Genomic DNA, 18,684 nt, shown 5'->3' with positions numbered 1-18,684 from the left:
CACACATGAAGACCAAAAGCTAAAATAAGTTAAAAAAGGGCAAGAGTACAAAATATTTTAAAATATCTACCGACATACAGTGGGTAGCCAGGTTCAGGTGGGCAACAGCTTGTGGAAAGGAGCTGTTTTTGAGATGGTAGTGCGGGCTCTGAGGCTCCTGTAGCGCCTCCCAGAGTGCAGGGGGGAGAACAGTCCATGGTTGGGGTGGGTGGGATCTCTGCTGATGCTCAGACCCCCTCGAAGGCAGCGTTTGTGATAAATGTCTTTTATGGCTGGGAGCTGGGTACCGGTGATATGCTGGGCCGCCTTGACGACCCGCTGCAGAGCTTTCTGGTCTACTGAGGTGCAGTTGCCGTACCACACTGAGATGCAGATGGTCAGGATGCTCTCTATGGTGCAGTGGTAGAAGTTCGTGAGAATTTTGGGGGGTAGACGGGCGCTCCTCAGCCTCCTCAGGAAATGCAGCCGTTGTTGGGCCTTTTTCACAAGGGCCTGGGTGTTTAATGTTCACGAAAGTTCCTCGCTGATGTGGACTCCAAGGAATTTAAAGCTGGAAACACGCTCCACTTCCACCCCATTGATGTGTATGGGGGAGTGGCTGCAGCTTCTAGACCTCCTGAAGTCCACAATCAGCTCCTTCGTCTTCTGCACATTAAGGACAAGATTGTTGGTAGTACACCATGATGTGAGGTGCTGAATCTCGTCCCTGTAGGCCGCCTCGTCATTGTTGGTCATACGGCCAATGACTGTGGTGTCATCTGCAAACTTAACTATAACATTTGAAGGGTGAGTTGGCAGGCAGTTGTGGGTAAAGAGGGAGAAAAGGAGGGGGCTCAGAACACAGCCTTGAGGGGCACCTGTGCTGAGGGTCAGGGTGGAGGAGGAGTGGTCACCTAACCTAACAGATTGAGGTCTGTTGGTCAGGAAGTCCGGGATCCAGTTACAGAGGGAGGGGTTGAGGCCAAGGGAGAGGAGTTTGGGGGTTAGTTTGGCGGGGATGATGGTGTTGAAGGCAGAGCTGTAATCTATAAACAGCATCCAGATGTATGTGTTGTAAGTTCAAGGTGGGTCAGAGCAAAGTGCAGGGCAGTGGCAAAGGCATCCTCAGTAGACCTTTTGGGACGGTAGGCGAACTGATGTGGGTCGAATGTGGGGGAGATAATGTTTTTGATATGAGCCAGAACCAGTCTCTCAAAGCACTTCATGGCAATGGAGGTGAGTGCTATGGGTCAGTAGTCTTCAGACATGTGGATGTTGGGCCTCTATGACTAATCAATGACAATATTATTAGTCGATTGATTGAGATGGTGGATATAATAACTCCCTGAGGAACAGTCAGCATGTAGCGTCAGTCAGTATGTAGGGTCAGTCAGTATGTATGGTCAGTCAGTCAGTATGTAGGGTCAGTTAGCATGTAGGGTCAGTCAGCATGTAGGGTCAGTCAGTCAGTATGTAGGGTCAGTCAGTCAGCATGTAGGGTCAGTCAGCATGTAGGGTAAGTCAGTCAGCATGTAGGGTCAGTCAGTATGTAGGGTCAGTCAGCATGTAGGGTCAGTCAATAAGTAGGGTCAGTCAGTATGTAGGTCATCTCTTTGGCAGCTCCATACTGACGACCACTGGGAGCTTCTTGGTCCCTCTTTTTTTAGTAATACTGAAAACTCTCTCTTTCTCCCTCTCTCTCTCCCTCTCTCTCTCCCCTCTCTCTCTCTCTCTCTCTCTCTCTCTCTCTCTCTCTCTCTCTCTCTCTCTCTCTCTCTCTCTCTCTCTCTCTCTCTCTCTCTCTCACTCCCCCGCCTCTCTCTCTCAGACTCTGATGTGTATTCCTCCTGATGGCGAGGCGGGTACTGAGGTACCGGTGAAGGTTCTGAACTGTGACACGGTGACGCAGGTCAAAGACAAACTGCTGGACGCCGTTTATAAAGGAATCCCCTTTTCACAGAGACCACAGGCTGATGACATGGACCTGGGTAACACACACACACACACACACACACACACACACACACACACACACACACACACACACACACACACACACACACACACACACACACACACACACACACACACACACACACACACACATTAACCCAGCAGCCAAAACATTAAAACCCCTGACAGGTAAGTGAATAACACTGATTATCTGGTTACCATGGCACCTGTCACAGGGTGGCACCTGTCAAGGGGTGGAACCTGTCATGGGATGGAACATATCAGGCAGCAAGAGAACAGTCAGTTCTTGGAGTTGATGTGTTGAAGCAGGATAAATATGGACACGTAATGGTCTGAGGGACTTGGACAAGGGCCAAACTGATGGCGAGACGACTGGTCAGAGCATCTCCACAATGCAGGTCTTGTGGGGTATTCCCAGTAAGCAGTGGTCAGTACCTACCACAAGTGGTCCAATGAAAAACAAATGGTGCTCACTGATGCACATGCATGCCCATCTGGTCTGACCCCACAGAAGAGCTGCTGGAGCTCAAACTGCTGAAAAAGTTCACGCCCATCTGGTCTGACCCCACAGAAGAGCTGCTGGAGCTCAAACTGCTGAAAAAGTTCACGCCCATCTGGTCTGACCTCACAGAAGAGCTGCTGGAGCTCAAACTGCTGAAAAAGTTCACGCCCATCTGGTCTGACCCCACAGAAGAGCTGCTGGAGCTCAAACTGCTGAAAAAGTTCACGCCCATCTGGTCTGACCCCACAGAAGAGCTGCTGGAGCTCAAACTGCTGAAAAAGTTCACGCCCATCTGGTCTGACCTCACAGAAGAGCTGCTGGAGCTCAAACTGCTGAAAAAGTTCACGCCCATCTGGTCTGACCCCACAGAAGAGCTGCTGGAGCTCAAACTGCTGAAAAAGTTCACGCCCATCTGGTCTGACCCCACAGAAGAGCTGCTGGAGCTCAAACTGCTGAAAAAGTTCACGCCCATCTGGTCTGACCTCACAGAAGAGCTGCTGGAGCTCAAACTGCTGAAAAAGTTCACGCCCATCTGGTCTGACCCCACAGAAGAGCTGCTGGAGCTCAAACTGCTGAAAAAGTTCACGCCCGTCTGGTCTGACCCCACAGAAGAGCTGCTGGAGCTCAAACTGCTGAAAAAGTTCACGCCCATCTGGTCTGACCCCACAGAAGAGCTGCTGGAGCTCAAACTGCTGAAAAAGTTCACGCCCATCTGGTCTGACCCCACAGAAGAGCTGCTGGAGCTCAAACTGCTGAAAAAGTCCATGCCAGCTGTGATTGACAGGTGTCAGAGCACACGCTGCACCACAGCATGCTGCATGTGTGGCTGCGTAGCTGCAGACCGGTCAGAGTGTCCATGCTGACCTATCGAGGGTCAGATCTGGACCATGGAACAATGGAAGAAGGTGGCCTGGTCTGATGCATCACGTTTTCTTTTTCATCATGTGGACGGCAGGGTGCATGTGTGTTGTTTACCGGGGGAAGAGATGGCACCAGGATGCACCATGGGAAGAAGCCAAGCCGGCGGAGGCAGTGTGATGCTCTGGGCAGTGTTCTGCTGGGAAAGCTTGGGTCCTGGCATTCATGTGGATGTTACTTGACAGGTACCACCTACCTAAACATCGTTGCAGACCAGGTGCACCCCTTCATGGCAGCGGTGTTCCCTGATGGCAGTGGCCTCTTTCAGCAGGGTAATGCCCCCTGCCACACTGCACACATTGTGAAGCATTGTTTCCCCCCTTTTTCTCCCCAATTGTACCCGGCCAGTTACCCCACTCTTTCGTGCCGTCCCGGTCGCTGCTCCACCCCCTCCGCTGATCTGGGGAGGGCTACAGACTACCCATGTGGAGTCATTAGCTGCTTCTTTTCCCTCGACATTGAAGAGCTTCACCAGGGGGACGTAGCACATGGGAGAATCACACTATTCCCCCCAGTTCCCCCGCTTCTCTGAACAGGCGCCCCGACCGACTAGAAGAGGAACTAGTGCAGCGACCAGGACACATACCCACATACAGCATCCCACACGCAAACACGGCCAGTTGTGTCTGTGGGGGTGCCTGACCAAGCCGGAGGTAACACAGAGATTTGAACCGGCGAACCCGATGTTGGTAGGCAGTGGAATAGACCACTATGCAAGCCGGATGCCCTTTAGTTCAGGAATGGTTTGAGGAACATGACAGAGTTCAAGGTCTTGCCTTGACCTCCAAATTTCCCAGATCTCAATCTGATCCAGCATCTGTGTGATGTGGTGGAAACACAAGTCTGATCCATGGAGACCCCACCTCACAACTTACAGGAGTTAAAGGATCTGCTGCTAACGTCTTGGTGCCAGATACCAGAGGACACCTTCACAGGTCTTGTGGATTCAATGTCTCGACGGGTCAGAGCTGTTGTGGTGGCACGGGGGGGACCTACACGATATTAGGCAGGTGGTTTTAATGTTTTTGCTGATCAGTGTGTGTGTGTGTGTGTGTGTGTGTGTGTGTATATACAGTGCTGCTTGAAAGTATGTGGACCCTTTGAGCAGTTTAGATGTTTCTGTTGTTTTACCATGGTTTTCTTATTCTATCATCACCAGTTTTTATGTATGAAATGTCAGATATATGTTTATCAATTTCGTGTACTTGTTTAGTGGGACTTGTTTAAGTAGCCCAAAAACTACATGAAACATGGAATTAGTGTATGTGCAAAAGTAAGTGAACCCCCAGCTGCATTGGTTAAGTCAAGCAGGTAACAGACTCGGGTGAAACACATTTGGGTGCTTAATTAATCATTTAAGCAGACCAATGAAAGGAGACATCCTTGGGAAAGGGTTTGGCCTGCACTAATTAAAAGAGAGAGGAAACCAACCAAACCACTGTGGTCCCATACAAATCAACAATGCCGAGAGCAAAGGAGATATCCGAGGACATGAAGAAGAGGGTAGTGACAGCCCATCAGTCTGGGGAGGGATATAAGACCATCTCCAAGAGACTCCAGCTCCACCCATCCACTGTAAGACATATAATGTACAAATGGAGGGCCTTCAACATGACAGCAACTCTGCCTAGAAGTGGACGCCCATCAAAACTATCACCCAGAAGCACCAGAAAAATAATAAATCAGGTAAAGGCCAACCCACACATCACCTCTAGAGAGTTGCACACCTCTCTGGTAGCATCTGGGACAAATGTGCATGCGTCTACAATCAGACGGAAATTGAATAGCCATGATGTTCATGGGAGGGTTGCTAGAAGGAAGCCTCTGCTCTCAAAAAAGAACAAAGCTGCCCATTTCAACTTTGCCAGAGAGCACTTGGACAAACCAGAGGCCTTCTGGAAGTCCATTCTCTGGACAGACGAGTCCAAAATAGAATTATTTGGTCACAATCAAAACCAACATGTTTGGAGAAAAGCCAACACTGCATATGAAGAAAAGAACCTCCTCCCAACAGTGAAGCATGGTGGTGGAAATGTGAAGGTCTGGGGCTGCTTTTCTGCTTCTGGACCTGGACGACTCCATATTATCCAAGGAACCATGAATTCTCCGGCATATCAACAAATTTTTGACCAGAATCTCCTGCCATCAGTCAGGGAGTTGAAGCTGGGACGAAAATGGATTATGCAACAAGACAATGACCCAAAGCATTCCAGCAAAACTACAAAGGCATGGCTTCAGAGAAAGAGGATTCGTACTCTGGATAGGCCCAGTCAAAGTCCGGACCTTAATCCAATTGAAATGTTGTGGCGAGACCTGAAGAAGTTGGTACATACCAGATGTCCCTCCAACCTCTCTCAACTGGCTGAGTTCTGCAAGGAGGAGTGGGCAAAAAGCCCCATAAGCAGATGCGAGAGACTGGTTAGTGGTTACAGAAGACGTTTGGTTGAAGTAATGGCTGCAAAAGGAGGAGCCACAAGCTACTAATACAAGGGTTCACATACTTTTGCACATGTTAAATTTTCAGTTTTTGTGAAATAAACCACCTTTGTTGAATTAAATAATGAAAATATATCTCTTTTTGTGTGTGTGTCCATTATTTGGAAGGTGTGCTTTACAAATTGGGATTTGGATGTATGTGTAATAAGCTTATTTTAATGTTTTTTACAAAAACAGTGACCATGTCTGGAGGGTTCACAAACTTTCAAGCAGCACTGTATATATTTTTCTTTTTTTTACTGTCTCGTAGTATTCTGTACATTCATAGTGTTGTGCTCTGACAGAATGGCGTCAGGGCAGGTTGACCAGAATAATACTACAGGATGAAGACGTGACAACCAAGATAGAGAGTGACTGGAAGAGACTTAATACACTGGCTCACTATCAGGTAAGATACACAGACACACACACACACACACACACACACACACACACACACACACACACACACACACACACACACACACACAGAGGTTTCCTAAAGTGCCATGATATGGTAATTGGTGTGATTGATTGATTAATTGATTGGTTGGTTGATTGAGTGAGTAAGGGAGGGACGGACTCACTAATTGATTGTTGTGGGTTGCTAGGTAACAGATGGTTCTCTGGTAGCGTTGGTCCAGAAGCAAGTGTCTGCCTACAACATCGCCAATTCCTTCACTTTCACAAGATCACTGAGTAGATATGGTATGTACACACACACACACACACACACACACACACACACACACACACACACACACACACACACACACACACATACAAAACAACATCATCCGTAGTCATTCGTGGTCAAGTATGGTTGTCCTCCCTATAGGTCCTTGTGAGTTTTCAGGTGGGTGTAGAGGCTGATTCTGGAGCCACATATTTTGGGGAAATGTGAGCAGGGGTGTGAAGAGGTGGCTGAGGATGTGGATTGGGCCTTTCTGGTAACTCGCTCCTTTCTGAGTCTGTGCCTGTTTTCAGCAGCACCGTGGAGGTCGTGGTTGTAGCACTCAGCACCCTCACAGACAGCCAGTCTCCAGGCCTCCTTGTGTTTTGCTGCTTGTTCCCAGGTGTTGAGGTCGATGCCAGACCTTTTGATGTGGGCCTTGATGTTGTATTCATATCACTTCTTCTGTCCTCCTGGGGCACGGTGTCCTGTCACGAGCTGAGAGTAAAGGACTTGTTTCAGGCCAGTCCATCTCAGCTGATGTTGTGCGATGGTGGCAGTTATAGTAGGCATGTTGGCCTCCTTGAGGATGCTGAAGTTGGTGTGCTTATCCTCCCAGCTGATCTTAAGGATCTTCCTGAGGTATCACTGTTGGTATGTCTCAAGTGCCTGCAGGTGCCTGCTATATGTGGTCCAGGTTTCTGACCCATACAGTAGGGTTGGAAGCACTGCCGCTTCGTATACCAGAACTTTTGTTCTGGCCTGAAGGTCATGGTTTTCAAAAACCCTTTTTATGTGGGGCTTTCGCTCTCACCTTGTTTGGGAAGGTGGGACGGGGGGGGGGGGGAGTAATGTTCTTATTGTTGTTTTTTTTTACTTTTATACTTATCAGTGTTTTGCAAGGGCATCATGTGTGTAAACTGCTACTATTCAAACTCGATATGCGTCCAGGTTTACCTTCGCAGGGTGGTGGCGGGACTCTCCCCAGCTGGAATGTGTGTGGCCTGGGACGAGCTCAGACGAGCTGAACTGTTGTCTCATGTAAAATCTGTCGCTGACATCACGTATTTACAAGAAACACATGTTAGACCCACGGAAGAAAAGTTGCTTAGATGTAGCTGGGCCAACCGGATATCCCAGTCCACGTTCTCCAGTGAAGCCCGGGGAGAGGCAGCTTTGACTGGCAAGACTGTTCCATTTAGACATGTCTGTACTGCGAGTGATCCACACGGCCGGTGTATTTTGGTAACTGGCTACAGTTATGTATTTCATGTTACACTCCTTAATGTATATGGTCCGAATTTTGATGACCCAGCCTTCTTCTGTAAGGTTTTTAATTTACTGCCTGATCCCTCTGATGCATACGTGGTTATAAGTGGTGATTTCAAATGTGTGTTTGATGATTGTTTGGACAGGTCAGCCCAAACAAGTCGATCACCTACCCAGTCCATGGTTTTGATTAAATAGCTTAATGACGTCCATGAATTTAGCTGATATTTCAAGACTGCGACATCCAACAGACAGAGATTATTCTTTTTTTTTCACAAATGCACAAGTCCTTTTCAAGAAAAATTGATATCAAATGTGACTGCTTCAAAATAACACTATTTTAATTTCGGACCATTCTGTGACTTCATTAGTTCTTGACCTTAAAACGAAAAAACAGCAGTTATAACTGGTGCCTTCACCCATCACTGCTCTCTGATGCATCATTCACACAACTCATATCTGCTAAGAGTTCAGACTTCCTGGAAACTAATGATGACTTGGATGTCACAGACTCTACTTTATGGGAAACTTTAAAGTTGTGATTAGGGGCTGTATAATTTCTTTGGCATCTTCGCAGAAAAAGGAAAGGTGAAAATGCCTCTTAGAAACTGAAACTGAACTATCACAATTGGAACTTATCTATAGAGCTTCCTCCAGCCCTTCTAGTTTACAAAATATTCTTAAATATAAATATGATATGAGACCATCCCATCTGGTCCGGTGTGTGACCAACTGTTTAAGATCAGACATAAACATTTTGAGTTGGCGGACTTGATAGCCAAGAGGCTTACAAGCTAGTAGAGCCATACACAAAATCAGATCAAATCTGGGGAAATGGTTATTGATCCTAAAGGTATAAAGGATTGCTTTAAGGAATATTAAGAAAAAGGGGACATTTCTGATAGGCTGGGGCATCTGAATCTCCCGAAATTGAGCAATGCTGCTTAAGAGGCTTTAAATTCTGATATCACCACTCAAGAGATTTTGGATGCTATAAAAATCATTCCCCAATGGCCAGGCTGCTGGCCCAGATGGGTTCAGCATTGAACTGTATATAAAAAGTATTCCAGGAAGGTGGCTCCCCTTCTTTTGAGGATGTTCACCCATTCATTTGAAATTAGGAAATTTCCCTACATACTATATGAAGTCAATACTTCCTTACTACTACAAGAGGGTAAGGATGAGCCTGAGCCCTCATCTTTTCATCCTATTGCATTACTGAAGTCAGACATAACAAATTCTATTAAGTTTTTAGCAAACAGATTAAATAAATATATTCCACCCATTATCCATGCTGATCAAACTGGCTTTGTCCCCAATAGATTTTCATTTTTTAACATCAGAAGACTACTGTGCAGAACTGTAGCAACTACAGAGGTATAAAGTTGATCAGCCACAGCATGAAGATATGGGAAAGAGTAATAGAAGCTAGGTTAAGAGGAGAGAAAGAGTAATAGAAGCTAGGTTAAGAGGAGAGAAAGAGTAATAGAAGCTAGGTTAAGAGGAGAGAAAGAGTAATAGAAGCTAGGTTAAGAGGAGAGAAGGAGTAATAGAAGCTAGGTTAAGAGGAGAGAAAGAGTAATAGAAGCTAGGTTAAGAGGAGAGAAAGAGTAATAGAAGCTAGGTTAAGAGGAGAGAAAGAGTAATAGAAGCTAGGTTAAGAGGAGAGAAAGAGTAATAGAAGCTAGGTTAAGAGGAGAGAAAGAGTAATAGAAGCTAGGTTAAGAGGAGAGGTGATGATCAGCGAGCAGCAGTATGGTTTCATGCCAGGAAAGTGCACCACAGATGTGATGTTCACTTTGAGAATGTTGATGGAGAAGTATAGAGAATGTCAGAAGGAGTTACATTGTGTATTTGTAGATTTAGAGAAAGCATATGACAGGGTGCTGAGAGAGGAGGTGTGGTATTGTATGGTGGCTTGGCAACCTACACAGCAGAAGGGCAACAACTGGCCACTGTTCTTGCCTTCAAATATCTGGGAAGTATACTATCTGACACCTGCACAATGGACGGTGAGATTAAGCGCCGTCTTAAACAAGCCTCAACATCTTTTGGTCAAAGGAGAAAGATTTTCCAGAACAGCAACCTCAGTTTCCACACCAAAGTGCTTGTTTACAGAGCAGTGTGCATCTACACACTACTATATGGATGTGAGGCATGGACCATCTACAGCCACCATCTCAGAAGCCTGGAGGCCTTCCATGTGAGATGTCTCCAGAGGATCCTCGGCATTACTTGGGAGGACAGAGTGCCACACACAGAGGTGTTGGAGTGGGCAGGCAGCTGCAGTGTGGCATCTACCCTAAACCACCCTCAACTCAGGTGGCTTGGGCATGTCATTCACATGCCCAGTGAACGACTCCCACGTAAAGTCCTCTACGGCCAACTACACCTTTGTCAATGCACTCATGGGGGGCAGAAGAAGTGGTTCAAAGACCAAATGAAGAGCACGCAGAAAAGATGCCAGATCAACCCCTCTTCTTTGGAGGAACTTGCTTCCTGCCGCACCACCTGGTGCTCATGTCTCAAGGGGAGTGAAGTATATGGAAAACCAGCGCACACAACACCGTGTAGCAAAGCATGCGAAGAGCCATGCTTGCAAAGCTACCCCCCCCCAAGCACCACTTTTACATGCCCGGTCTGCAACCGCAACTGTGCGTCCAAGATTGGACTATTCAGCCACCAAAGGACTCACAAATAGGAGAAGATGGTCATCATCGGACACGATGGACAACTAGCAAGCATGTATGAAGGAAGTGTGACAGTGGTGAGGTGTGCAGTTGGAATGACAGAGGGGTTCAAGGTGGAGTTGGGATTACATCAAGGATCGGCTCTGAGCCCTTTCTTGTTTGCAATGGTGATGGACAGGTTGACGGAGGAGATCAGGCAGGAGTCTCCGTGGACTATGATGTTCACGGATGACATTGTGATCTGTAGTGAGAGTAGGGTGCAGGTTGAGGAGAGCCTGGAGAGGTGGAGGTATGCACTGGAGAGAAGAGGAATGAAAGTCAGTAGGAGCAAGATGGAATACCTATGCGTGAAAGAGAGGGAGGACAGTGTAATGGTCAGGAAGCAAGGAGTAGAGGTGATGAAGGCATTTGAGTTTAAATACTTGGGGTCAACTATCCAAAGTAATGGGGAGTGCAGGAGAGAGGTGAAGAAGAGAGTGTAGGCAGGGTGGAGTAGGTGGAGAAGAGTGTCAGGAGTGATTTGCGACAGAAGGGTACCAGCAAGAGTTAAAGGGAAGGTTTAAAGGATGGTTGTGAGACCAGCTATGTTGTATGGTTTGGAGACAGTGGCACTGACGAAAAGACAGGAGGTGGAGCTGGAGGTGGCAGAGATGAAGATGATAAGATTTTCACTGGGAATAACGAAGAAGGACAGGATTAGGAATGAGTATATTAGAGGGACCGCACAAGTTGGACGGTTTGGAGACAAAGCAAGAGAGGCAAGATTGAGATGGCTTGGACATGTGTGGAGGAGAGATGCTGGGTATACTGGGAGAAGGATGCTGAATATGGAGCTGCCAGGGAAGAGGAGAAGAGGAAGGCCAAAGAGGAGGTTTATGGATGTGGTGAGGGAAGACATGCAGGTGGCTGGTGTGACAGAGGAAAATGCAGAAGACAGGAAGAAATGGAAACGGATGATCCACTGTGGCGCCCCCTAACGGGAGCAGCCGAAAGTAGTAGTAGTAGTAGTAGTAGTAGTAGTAGTAGTAGTAGTAGTAACATCAGAAGACTACTGAACATAATGTACCATATGAAGGGTTCCAAGGTGGCTGTCCTTTGCCTAGACGTGGGGAAGGTATCTGATCAGGTGGAATGGACCTATATGGTGAAGCTATTGGAGGGATTTGGGTTTGGTAGCCAATTTGTCTCGTGGATTACAACATTTGTTATCTCCAATTATCGGGGCATCGCATTGCTCAGCCTCCCTGGGAAAGTCTACTCCAGGGTGCTGGAAAGGAGGCTTCGACCGATTGTGGAACCTCAGGTCCAGGAGGAACAATGTGGATTCCATCCTGGCTGTGGAACAACAGACCAACTCTTTACCCTTGCGGAAGTGCTGAGGGAGTTTGACCAGCCAGTCTGCATGTGTTTTGTGGACTTGGAGAAGGCTTACGACCGTGTTTCCCATGGCACTCTGTGGGGGGCACTGCGGGAGTATGGGGTACTGGGGCAGTTGCTACAAACCATTCGGTCCTTGTATAACCAACCAACCAATTTGTGCCATATGTCTGCATATGGCACACATTCAAACACGTTTTCGGTGGGTGTTGGACTCTGCCAAGGTTGTCCCTTGTCTCCGATTCTGTTTGTGATATTCATGGACAGGATGTCAAGGCGCAGCCAAGGTGAGGAGTGTGTCCATTTTGGGAACCTCAGAGTTGCATCTCTGCTCTTCGCAGATGATGCAGTTTTGTTGGCTTCATCAGAATGTGACCTCCAGTGCACACTGGGGTGGTTTGCAGCTGAGTCAGATGAGACTGAAGAGGTCACTTAGATGAGTGATGAAACGTTTCTCTCTAATGTTGCATCCAGATGAACTGATTGAACTTTCTTTGACTTTCTTACCTGGATTATTGAGCATCTACAGAGATGGATAAGGGCAGAGCAGACACATTTCTGTTGGGTGGGATTGGTATAGGATATGGGTGTTTTTTCTGTTAATGGCCTGGCCAAGCTGCTTGTCTGCTGCTTGCCTTACATGTGTCCAGTATGTTCTGTAGTTCCTCTTCTATGAGGGACACTAGGACTTTTAGCCCTGAATCTGTTAATGTTCAGAAGATTCCCATCAGTTCTGTACATGATTTAAACACACACTCACACACACACACATATACACTGTGTCTTTACCATATGTGTTTGTGTGTTTTCTGTTGTTCAGAGTCGTTACTGAGAACGTCCAGTAGTCCAGACAGCCTCCGTTCACGAGCACCTATGATCACACCTGACCAGGAAACAGGTAAAACCACAGCAGCAGCACTGAAACTAGTAAAACTGCTGATGGTCGCACCAGTAGTCATACATGCTGTAGTGGTAAGCAACAGCAGTTCAGATGTTTCATTAGTCATAGTAGTACTGATAGTAACAATATTAATGGTATTAGCAGCATAATGCTATTGTGTGTATGTGTTGTAGGAACCAAGTTGTGGCATCTTGTGAAGAACCACGAACACAGTGACCAGAGAGAAGGAGATAGAGGGAGCAAGATGGTGTCTGAAATTTACCTGACAAGACTACTGGCTACTAAGGTAGTAACAACTACTGTCTCAGACACACACACACACACACACACACACACACACACACACACACACACACACATTCACACACATACACACACTACAAACACCAAAATAGTTTGTGTAGTTTTGGGGTTTTTTTGCACTTTTTGGAAATATTTAATTTTTTTTTGTTTGATTGCTTGCGGTTTGGTCTTCTGTCCACCAGGGTACGCTGCAAAAGTTTGTAGACGACCTTTTTGAGACTGTGTTTAGCACTGCCCACCGTGGCTCTGCACTGCCACTGGCTATCAAGTACATGTTTGACTTCCTGGATGAGCAGGCAGACAAGCGACAGATCAGCGACCCTGACGTCAGACACACCTGGAAGAGCAACTGGTGAGAATTCACACACACACACACACACACACACACACACGTGTCTTAATTGTATAATTTTTGTATGTGCACTGATCAAATTAAAGAAGGAAAATGCTGCTAAACTGAAGGGAACATCCTAGAATGAAAAGAAAGCAGCGTCTTTACAATGTCTCCAGGTGACACGAGAACCATCCACGCCGCTGTGAAAATAAAATCTACTTTATTTACTCATTATTCACTCATTTATCTTCTGGCAAATGTCCCTGGTTACTAGACTCTCTCTCTGTCTGTCTCTCTCTCTCTCTCTCTCTCTCTGTCTCTCTGTCTGTCTCTCTCTCTCTCTCTCTCTCTGTCTCTGTCTCTCTCTCTCTCTCTCTCTCTCTCTCTCTCTCTCTCTCTCTCTGTCTCTCTCTCTGTCTCGGCATACCCAGCCTTCCTCTGAGGTTCTGGGTGAATGTGATAAAGAATCCCCAGTTTGTGTTTGACATCCATAAGAGCAGCATCACCGATGCCTGTCTGTCCGTGGTCGCTCAGACCTTCATGGACTCCTGCTCAACTTCTGAACACCGGCTGGGCAAAGACTCGCCGTCCAACAAACTGCTCTACGCTAAAGACATACCCAACTACAAGAGCTGGGTCGAGAGGTAATGACAGGGTTAATGCAACCTTTAGCAAATGTCCAAACACTTCAGTTCCCACCAGCTAAGCAGACTGGACACACTTGATAGGAAACAAAGTCACTCTACTTTCATGCACACATTAGCAAGAATTCAGTATTCTTATCCAGGTGTTCACAGGAGATACACCACTGTGGATCTTGTAATGGGCTCAACCTAATGACATCATCAGAGGTTGACATGTCATCATTCTGTGTGTGTGTGTGTGTGTGTGTGTGTGTGTGTGTATAGGTATTACAGAGACATATCAAAGATGCCCAGCATCAGCGATCAGGACATGGATGCCTACCTAGTGGAACAGTCTCGTCTCCATGGCAACGAGTTCAACACACTGAGTGCGCTCAGTGAGCTCTACTTCTATATCAACAAGTACAAGGAGGAGGTGAGGGGCGGGGTTAGTGTGAGGCAGGGATACATGGTCACTAGCTTGGTCAGCAAGTCCTCCTTTTACTGATTTATTTATTATTATGATTTACTGATGGTTCTTTTTCATAGTGAGCTCCAATTAAAAGGTGAGAAGTGATTGGCTGTAACATAAATCAATGTTAGCATGGGGTAATGTAGATTAAGTAAGTTCTGGTCAGTGTTGGGGAGGGTTTTGTGTAATGATTTTTATGGTCACTAGCTTGGTGAGTGAATCTTCTTTCAATGTCTTTGCCAGAATGACCTTCAGTGATAAGGTCAAATATTATCAGGTGTAATGTTGTGATCTATGGGTAAGACCACGGGTTATCTATATCAGGATAGTTCTGATCCAGATTGTGTATCGATGGCTTGCTTCTTGGACAACAGGAAGTCCTGCTGGAACCTCGTGAAGGTGTCATGGGCCAACTGGTCAAATTCATCCAATCATTTGAGCTGGGAGGAGCCATCTTTGTAATCAAATGACATAACCACTAAGCAGTGGCATTCTATGGATATGGGATATCCAAAGGAGTTGAATCGAGTGCAACTGGACTTGGTATATATCCGTGAAGACGTTTCGCCTCTCATCCAAGAGGCTTCCTCAGTTCGTGCCTTTCTGACTAGACCAAGCTAGTCTGACTGGCTGGTGATGAGACTCAGAACTTATCCTCTAGGAGTCGTTGTCAGAGCTATAGATGTCCATGGCTCTTTGTGTCCTGATGTTTAGCAACACCCGTCGCCAACAGAGCCATAGATATGAGTGGCTCTTTTGTGTACCGATGTCCAGCCACGCCCGTCGTTATCGGAGCTCTTGATTTGCATTTGTTTAGCAGCGACGGTCGTTGGGGGTGTTAGTTTCGACTTCATTGTTCAGTGGTCATGAGAGTGGTTGGAGCCGTTAGTGAGCGACTGTTGTTCTTGGAGGCCAGGCTTCTTGAGTCTCCTGGGTAGAGATGAAAGGACGGTATTGTAAGTGGGAGATAGGTGGTGTCGCAGACCTCCTCCTCTGTTGAGGGATGGTTTTTCCAGTTTTGCATAGATGGCTTCCTTCACCCCTCTTTCAAACCATCTATCTTCTCTGTCCAAAATGTGTATGTTGCTGTCCTGGAAGGAGTGTGTCTTCTCCTTTAGGTGTAGATAGACTGCTGAGTCTTGTCCTGAGGAGTTTGGCCTTCTGTGTTGGGCCATCCGTTTGTGTAGTGGTTGTTTGGTTTCTCCTATGTATAGGTCAGTACAATCCTCATTGCATTGTACAGCATACACCAGACTGCTTTTCCGGGTGTGTGGTACACGGTCTTTGGGATGAACCAGTCTTTGTGGGAGTGTGTTGCTGGGTTTGAAGTATACCGGGATGCGGTGTTTGTTGAAAATTTTCCTGAGTTTCTCGGAGACCCCAGAAACATATGGGATGACTGTGCTATTCCTTCTGTTCCTTTTCTCCTCGTCACTCACCTGGTTGGTCTTTTTGGAACGTGTTGCAGTTTTCACAAAGGTCCAACTGGGGTAGCCGCAGGTTTTTAAAGCTCCCCTCAGGTGTTTGTGTTCTTCTCGTTGGGCTTGAGTGCTGCTGGGCACATTGTCAGCTCTGTGTTGCAGAGTTCTGATGATGCTCAGTTTGTGTTCCAGAGGGTGGTGTGAGTCGAAAAGTAGATATTGGTCTGTGTGTGTAGGTGTCCTGTAAACCCCAATGTGGAGGCTCCTGTCTTCCCCAATGTAGACATCACAGTCCAAGAAGGGAAGATGTAAAGAACAACAGTTTGCCCCACTTACAATGCCACTTACACTTACTCTACCCAGGAGACTCAAGAAGCCTAGCCTCCGAGAACAACAGTTGCTCACTAACGGCTCCAACGACTCTCATGACCACTGAACAATGAAGTTGAAACTAACCCCCCCCCCCCCCCAACGACTGTCGCTGCTAAACAAATGCAAATCAACAGCTCCGATAATGACGGGCATGGCTGGACATCGGTACACAAAAGAGCCACTCATATCTATGGCTCTGTTGGCGACGGGTGTTGCTAAACATCAGGACACAAAGAGCCATGGACATCTATAGCTCTGACAACGACTCCTAGAGGATAAATTCTGAGTCTGATCAGCAGCCAGTCAGACTAGTTTGGTCTAGTAAGAAAGGCACGAACTGAGGAAGCCTCTTGGATGAGAGGCGAAACGTCTTCAGTTGCACTTGACTCAACTCCTTTGGATAACCATGACCTGGATGAATGAGAACATTCACAGACATGGATATGGGATGATAACTCTGAGCAGAAACAGCCAAAGTTATTTAGTTGTAAACAATTTGGTGGAGAATTTAGTCAAGGCTTCAAGGTGGATAGAATCTCAGAAGCCAGGCCTTGTGGGTCGATCATGCTTATCTTTTTTGGAGATTTAGTCTGGCCTTCCTCTTATTGAGAGCATTTTCAAACAGACAGGCTTGTGTAAAAGGTGGACAGCTCACTTTGAGACGCAACACAGCAGAATAGTAGATAACAGTGGTGACAGTAGAGAAAGGTAGAGTAAATTATATGGAGGAAACTAATATATATATATATATATATCATAAAATAAGACATTCTACAGTGCTGGCAGAGGGCAACATGCAAGCCTGTGTTGGCTGGAAACCAAACTGCATGGCAAGCTTTATGATTTTTTTTCTTCTGCCATAACAATTGTTTACAATGATGCTGTGTTGAGTCTCAACCGTGTGGCCTCTATGGCTCCATCTGTGTGATTATGCTGTCCATTTGAATGGTGGTTTTGAAATCCTTCTTTCTCCACGTGTGCCCCTCCACAGATCCTAACGGCATTGGACAGGGATGGGTACTGTCGCAAACACAAGCTGAGGCACAAACTGGAACAAGCCATTAACCTCATGTCGGGGAGCAGCTGAAAGGAGGAGCCAGAAGGAGTGATAGATGGATGGATGGAGGGAAGGGGGAGGGCCAGAAGAATAGGGGAAGGGGAAAGGGGATTTTTGTTTCTGAACTGTTGAACAGTCAGCTGAACTGGTCTGCGCTGGAGTTAACATACAGCCACAACTCTAGCTCTTCATAGATCAATTGATCAGCTGATGAGTTGTTAATTGATTGATTTGAAGACTGACTGGCTGGAAGCCAAACTACCTCCGTAAGGTGGTTTTGGGGCAAAAAATAAGATTCTAAACTGATTCAGATGCATTCACACTTAAGTTTAAAATGTACTTTAAAACTTGAATGGAGCCATTTCCAGACTGAAAACCCCTTCTGGATGTGTCAGTTGATTTGGACTGGCACGTGTAAACAGGGATTGGAGCATTCCAAAGCCAGACTCCTCGTTGCTATGGTAATCAGCTGTGGTAACGAGGTGTGGCTGAAAAGAATCTGAAAACTAGGTTGAAGATTTGAGGGTCGAGTCCAGTTTCACCTTAAAGATGGAAGGAAAGGAAAAAAATGTGCCAATGGACTATTAGATCTGAGCCTTGACTCCCAGACTTGTCTCGAATTTTCTAGATGCCTGGCTGTAGATCAAACAGTCAAGTGAATTTTCAGTAATCAACAGAAGAAAACGAAAGGACTACCAGCAGCTGAGTGCAGTATCAAAGTCTAGGACCACTTTTGAAGCAAGCTTGAGCCATTATGGGTTAAATCAAGTTTCACTGAAGAGAGGAATAGAACACCTGAATGACTGTACCTTGTACCAAAGGTGGAACAACAGAAAGTGGAGTCCAGCTCTATGCGAGGCAGCATTTCAAAACTGACTGACTTTCTGAAGATTAACTGGACCTTAGAAAGTTTTGGCTACTCTGGAAAGATCTGGAAACTATGTAGGAGGTTAGAAGGTAGAGAGTTCCTGTAGGTCTTGTGGAAATGTACTGATGACTGACTCGACCTTGGAGTATTTGGCCTAGTCTGTTAGCATCTAGAAGTTTCTATGTTGCTGTTAAAGTAACCACTCTACGTTCATTTGGACAATCACTACCACAGCACACTGAGCCCAATGCCTACCAACCGACCAATACCTGTGGCCATATCCTTCTCCTCTCCCCTCCCTTTGACCTCATCTCCTTAATTTTTCTCCTCCACCGCTTCTGTTGCTTCTCCTTATTCACTTCCACCTCTTTCTTCCTCTCTGAACTGTGTAATACCCCCCCCCCTCACCTTTCTGACCTCAAACCTGCCCTGTCATTGGTCAGTCCTGCTGGCCTCTGGCCTCCTATTGGCCAGAC

General features: G+C 46.5%; 1 protein-coding gene across 1 annotated transcript in view; it reads left to right on the top strand.

Moving 5' to 3' along the window:
• LOC130107683 (plexin A3) overlaps window positions 1–17,370 on the top strand; it is a 107,913-nt gene extending 90,543 nt beyond the window's left edge. Inside the window, exons 12-20 of the mRNA XM_056274398.1 lie at window positions 1,808–1,967; window positions 6,154–6,257; window positions 6,460–6,556; window positions 12,678–12,755; window positions 12,932–13,044; window positions 13,244–13,413; window positions 13,827–14,039; window positions 14,304–14,454; window positions 17,275–17,370. Coding sequence (XP_056130373.1) covers window positions 1,808–1,967; window positions 6,154–6,257; window positions 6,460–6,556; window positions 12,678–12,755; window positions 12,932–13,044; window positions 13,244–13,413; window positions 13,827–14,039; window positions 14,304–14,454; window positions 17,275–17,370 — 1,182 coding nt within the window. The remainder of the gene's footprint in view (window positions 1–1,807; window positions 1,968–6,153; window positions 6,258–6,459; window positions 6,557–12,677; window positions 12,756–12,931; window positions 13,045–13,243; window positions 13,414–13,826; window positions 14,040–14,303; window positions 14,455–17,274) is intronic.
• Window positions 17,371–18,684: the final 1,314 nt, after the last annotated feature.

Source organism: Lampris incognitus, chromosome 2 (assembly GCF_029633865.1).
Source record: "Lampris incognitus isolate fLamInc1 chromosome 2, fLamInc1.hap2, whole genome shotgun sequence".
NCBI lineage: Eukaryota > Metazoa > Chordata > Actinopteri > Lampriformes > Lampridae > Lampris > Lampris incognitus.
Note: the sequence above shows the minus strand (reverse complement) of the source record. Positions and strands in the feature narration are given on the sequence as shown.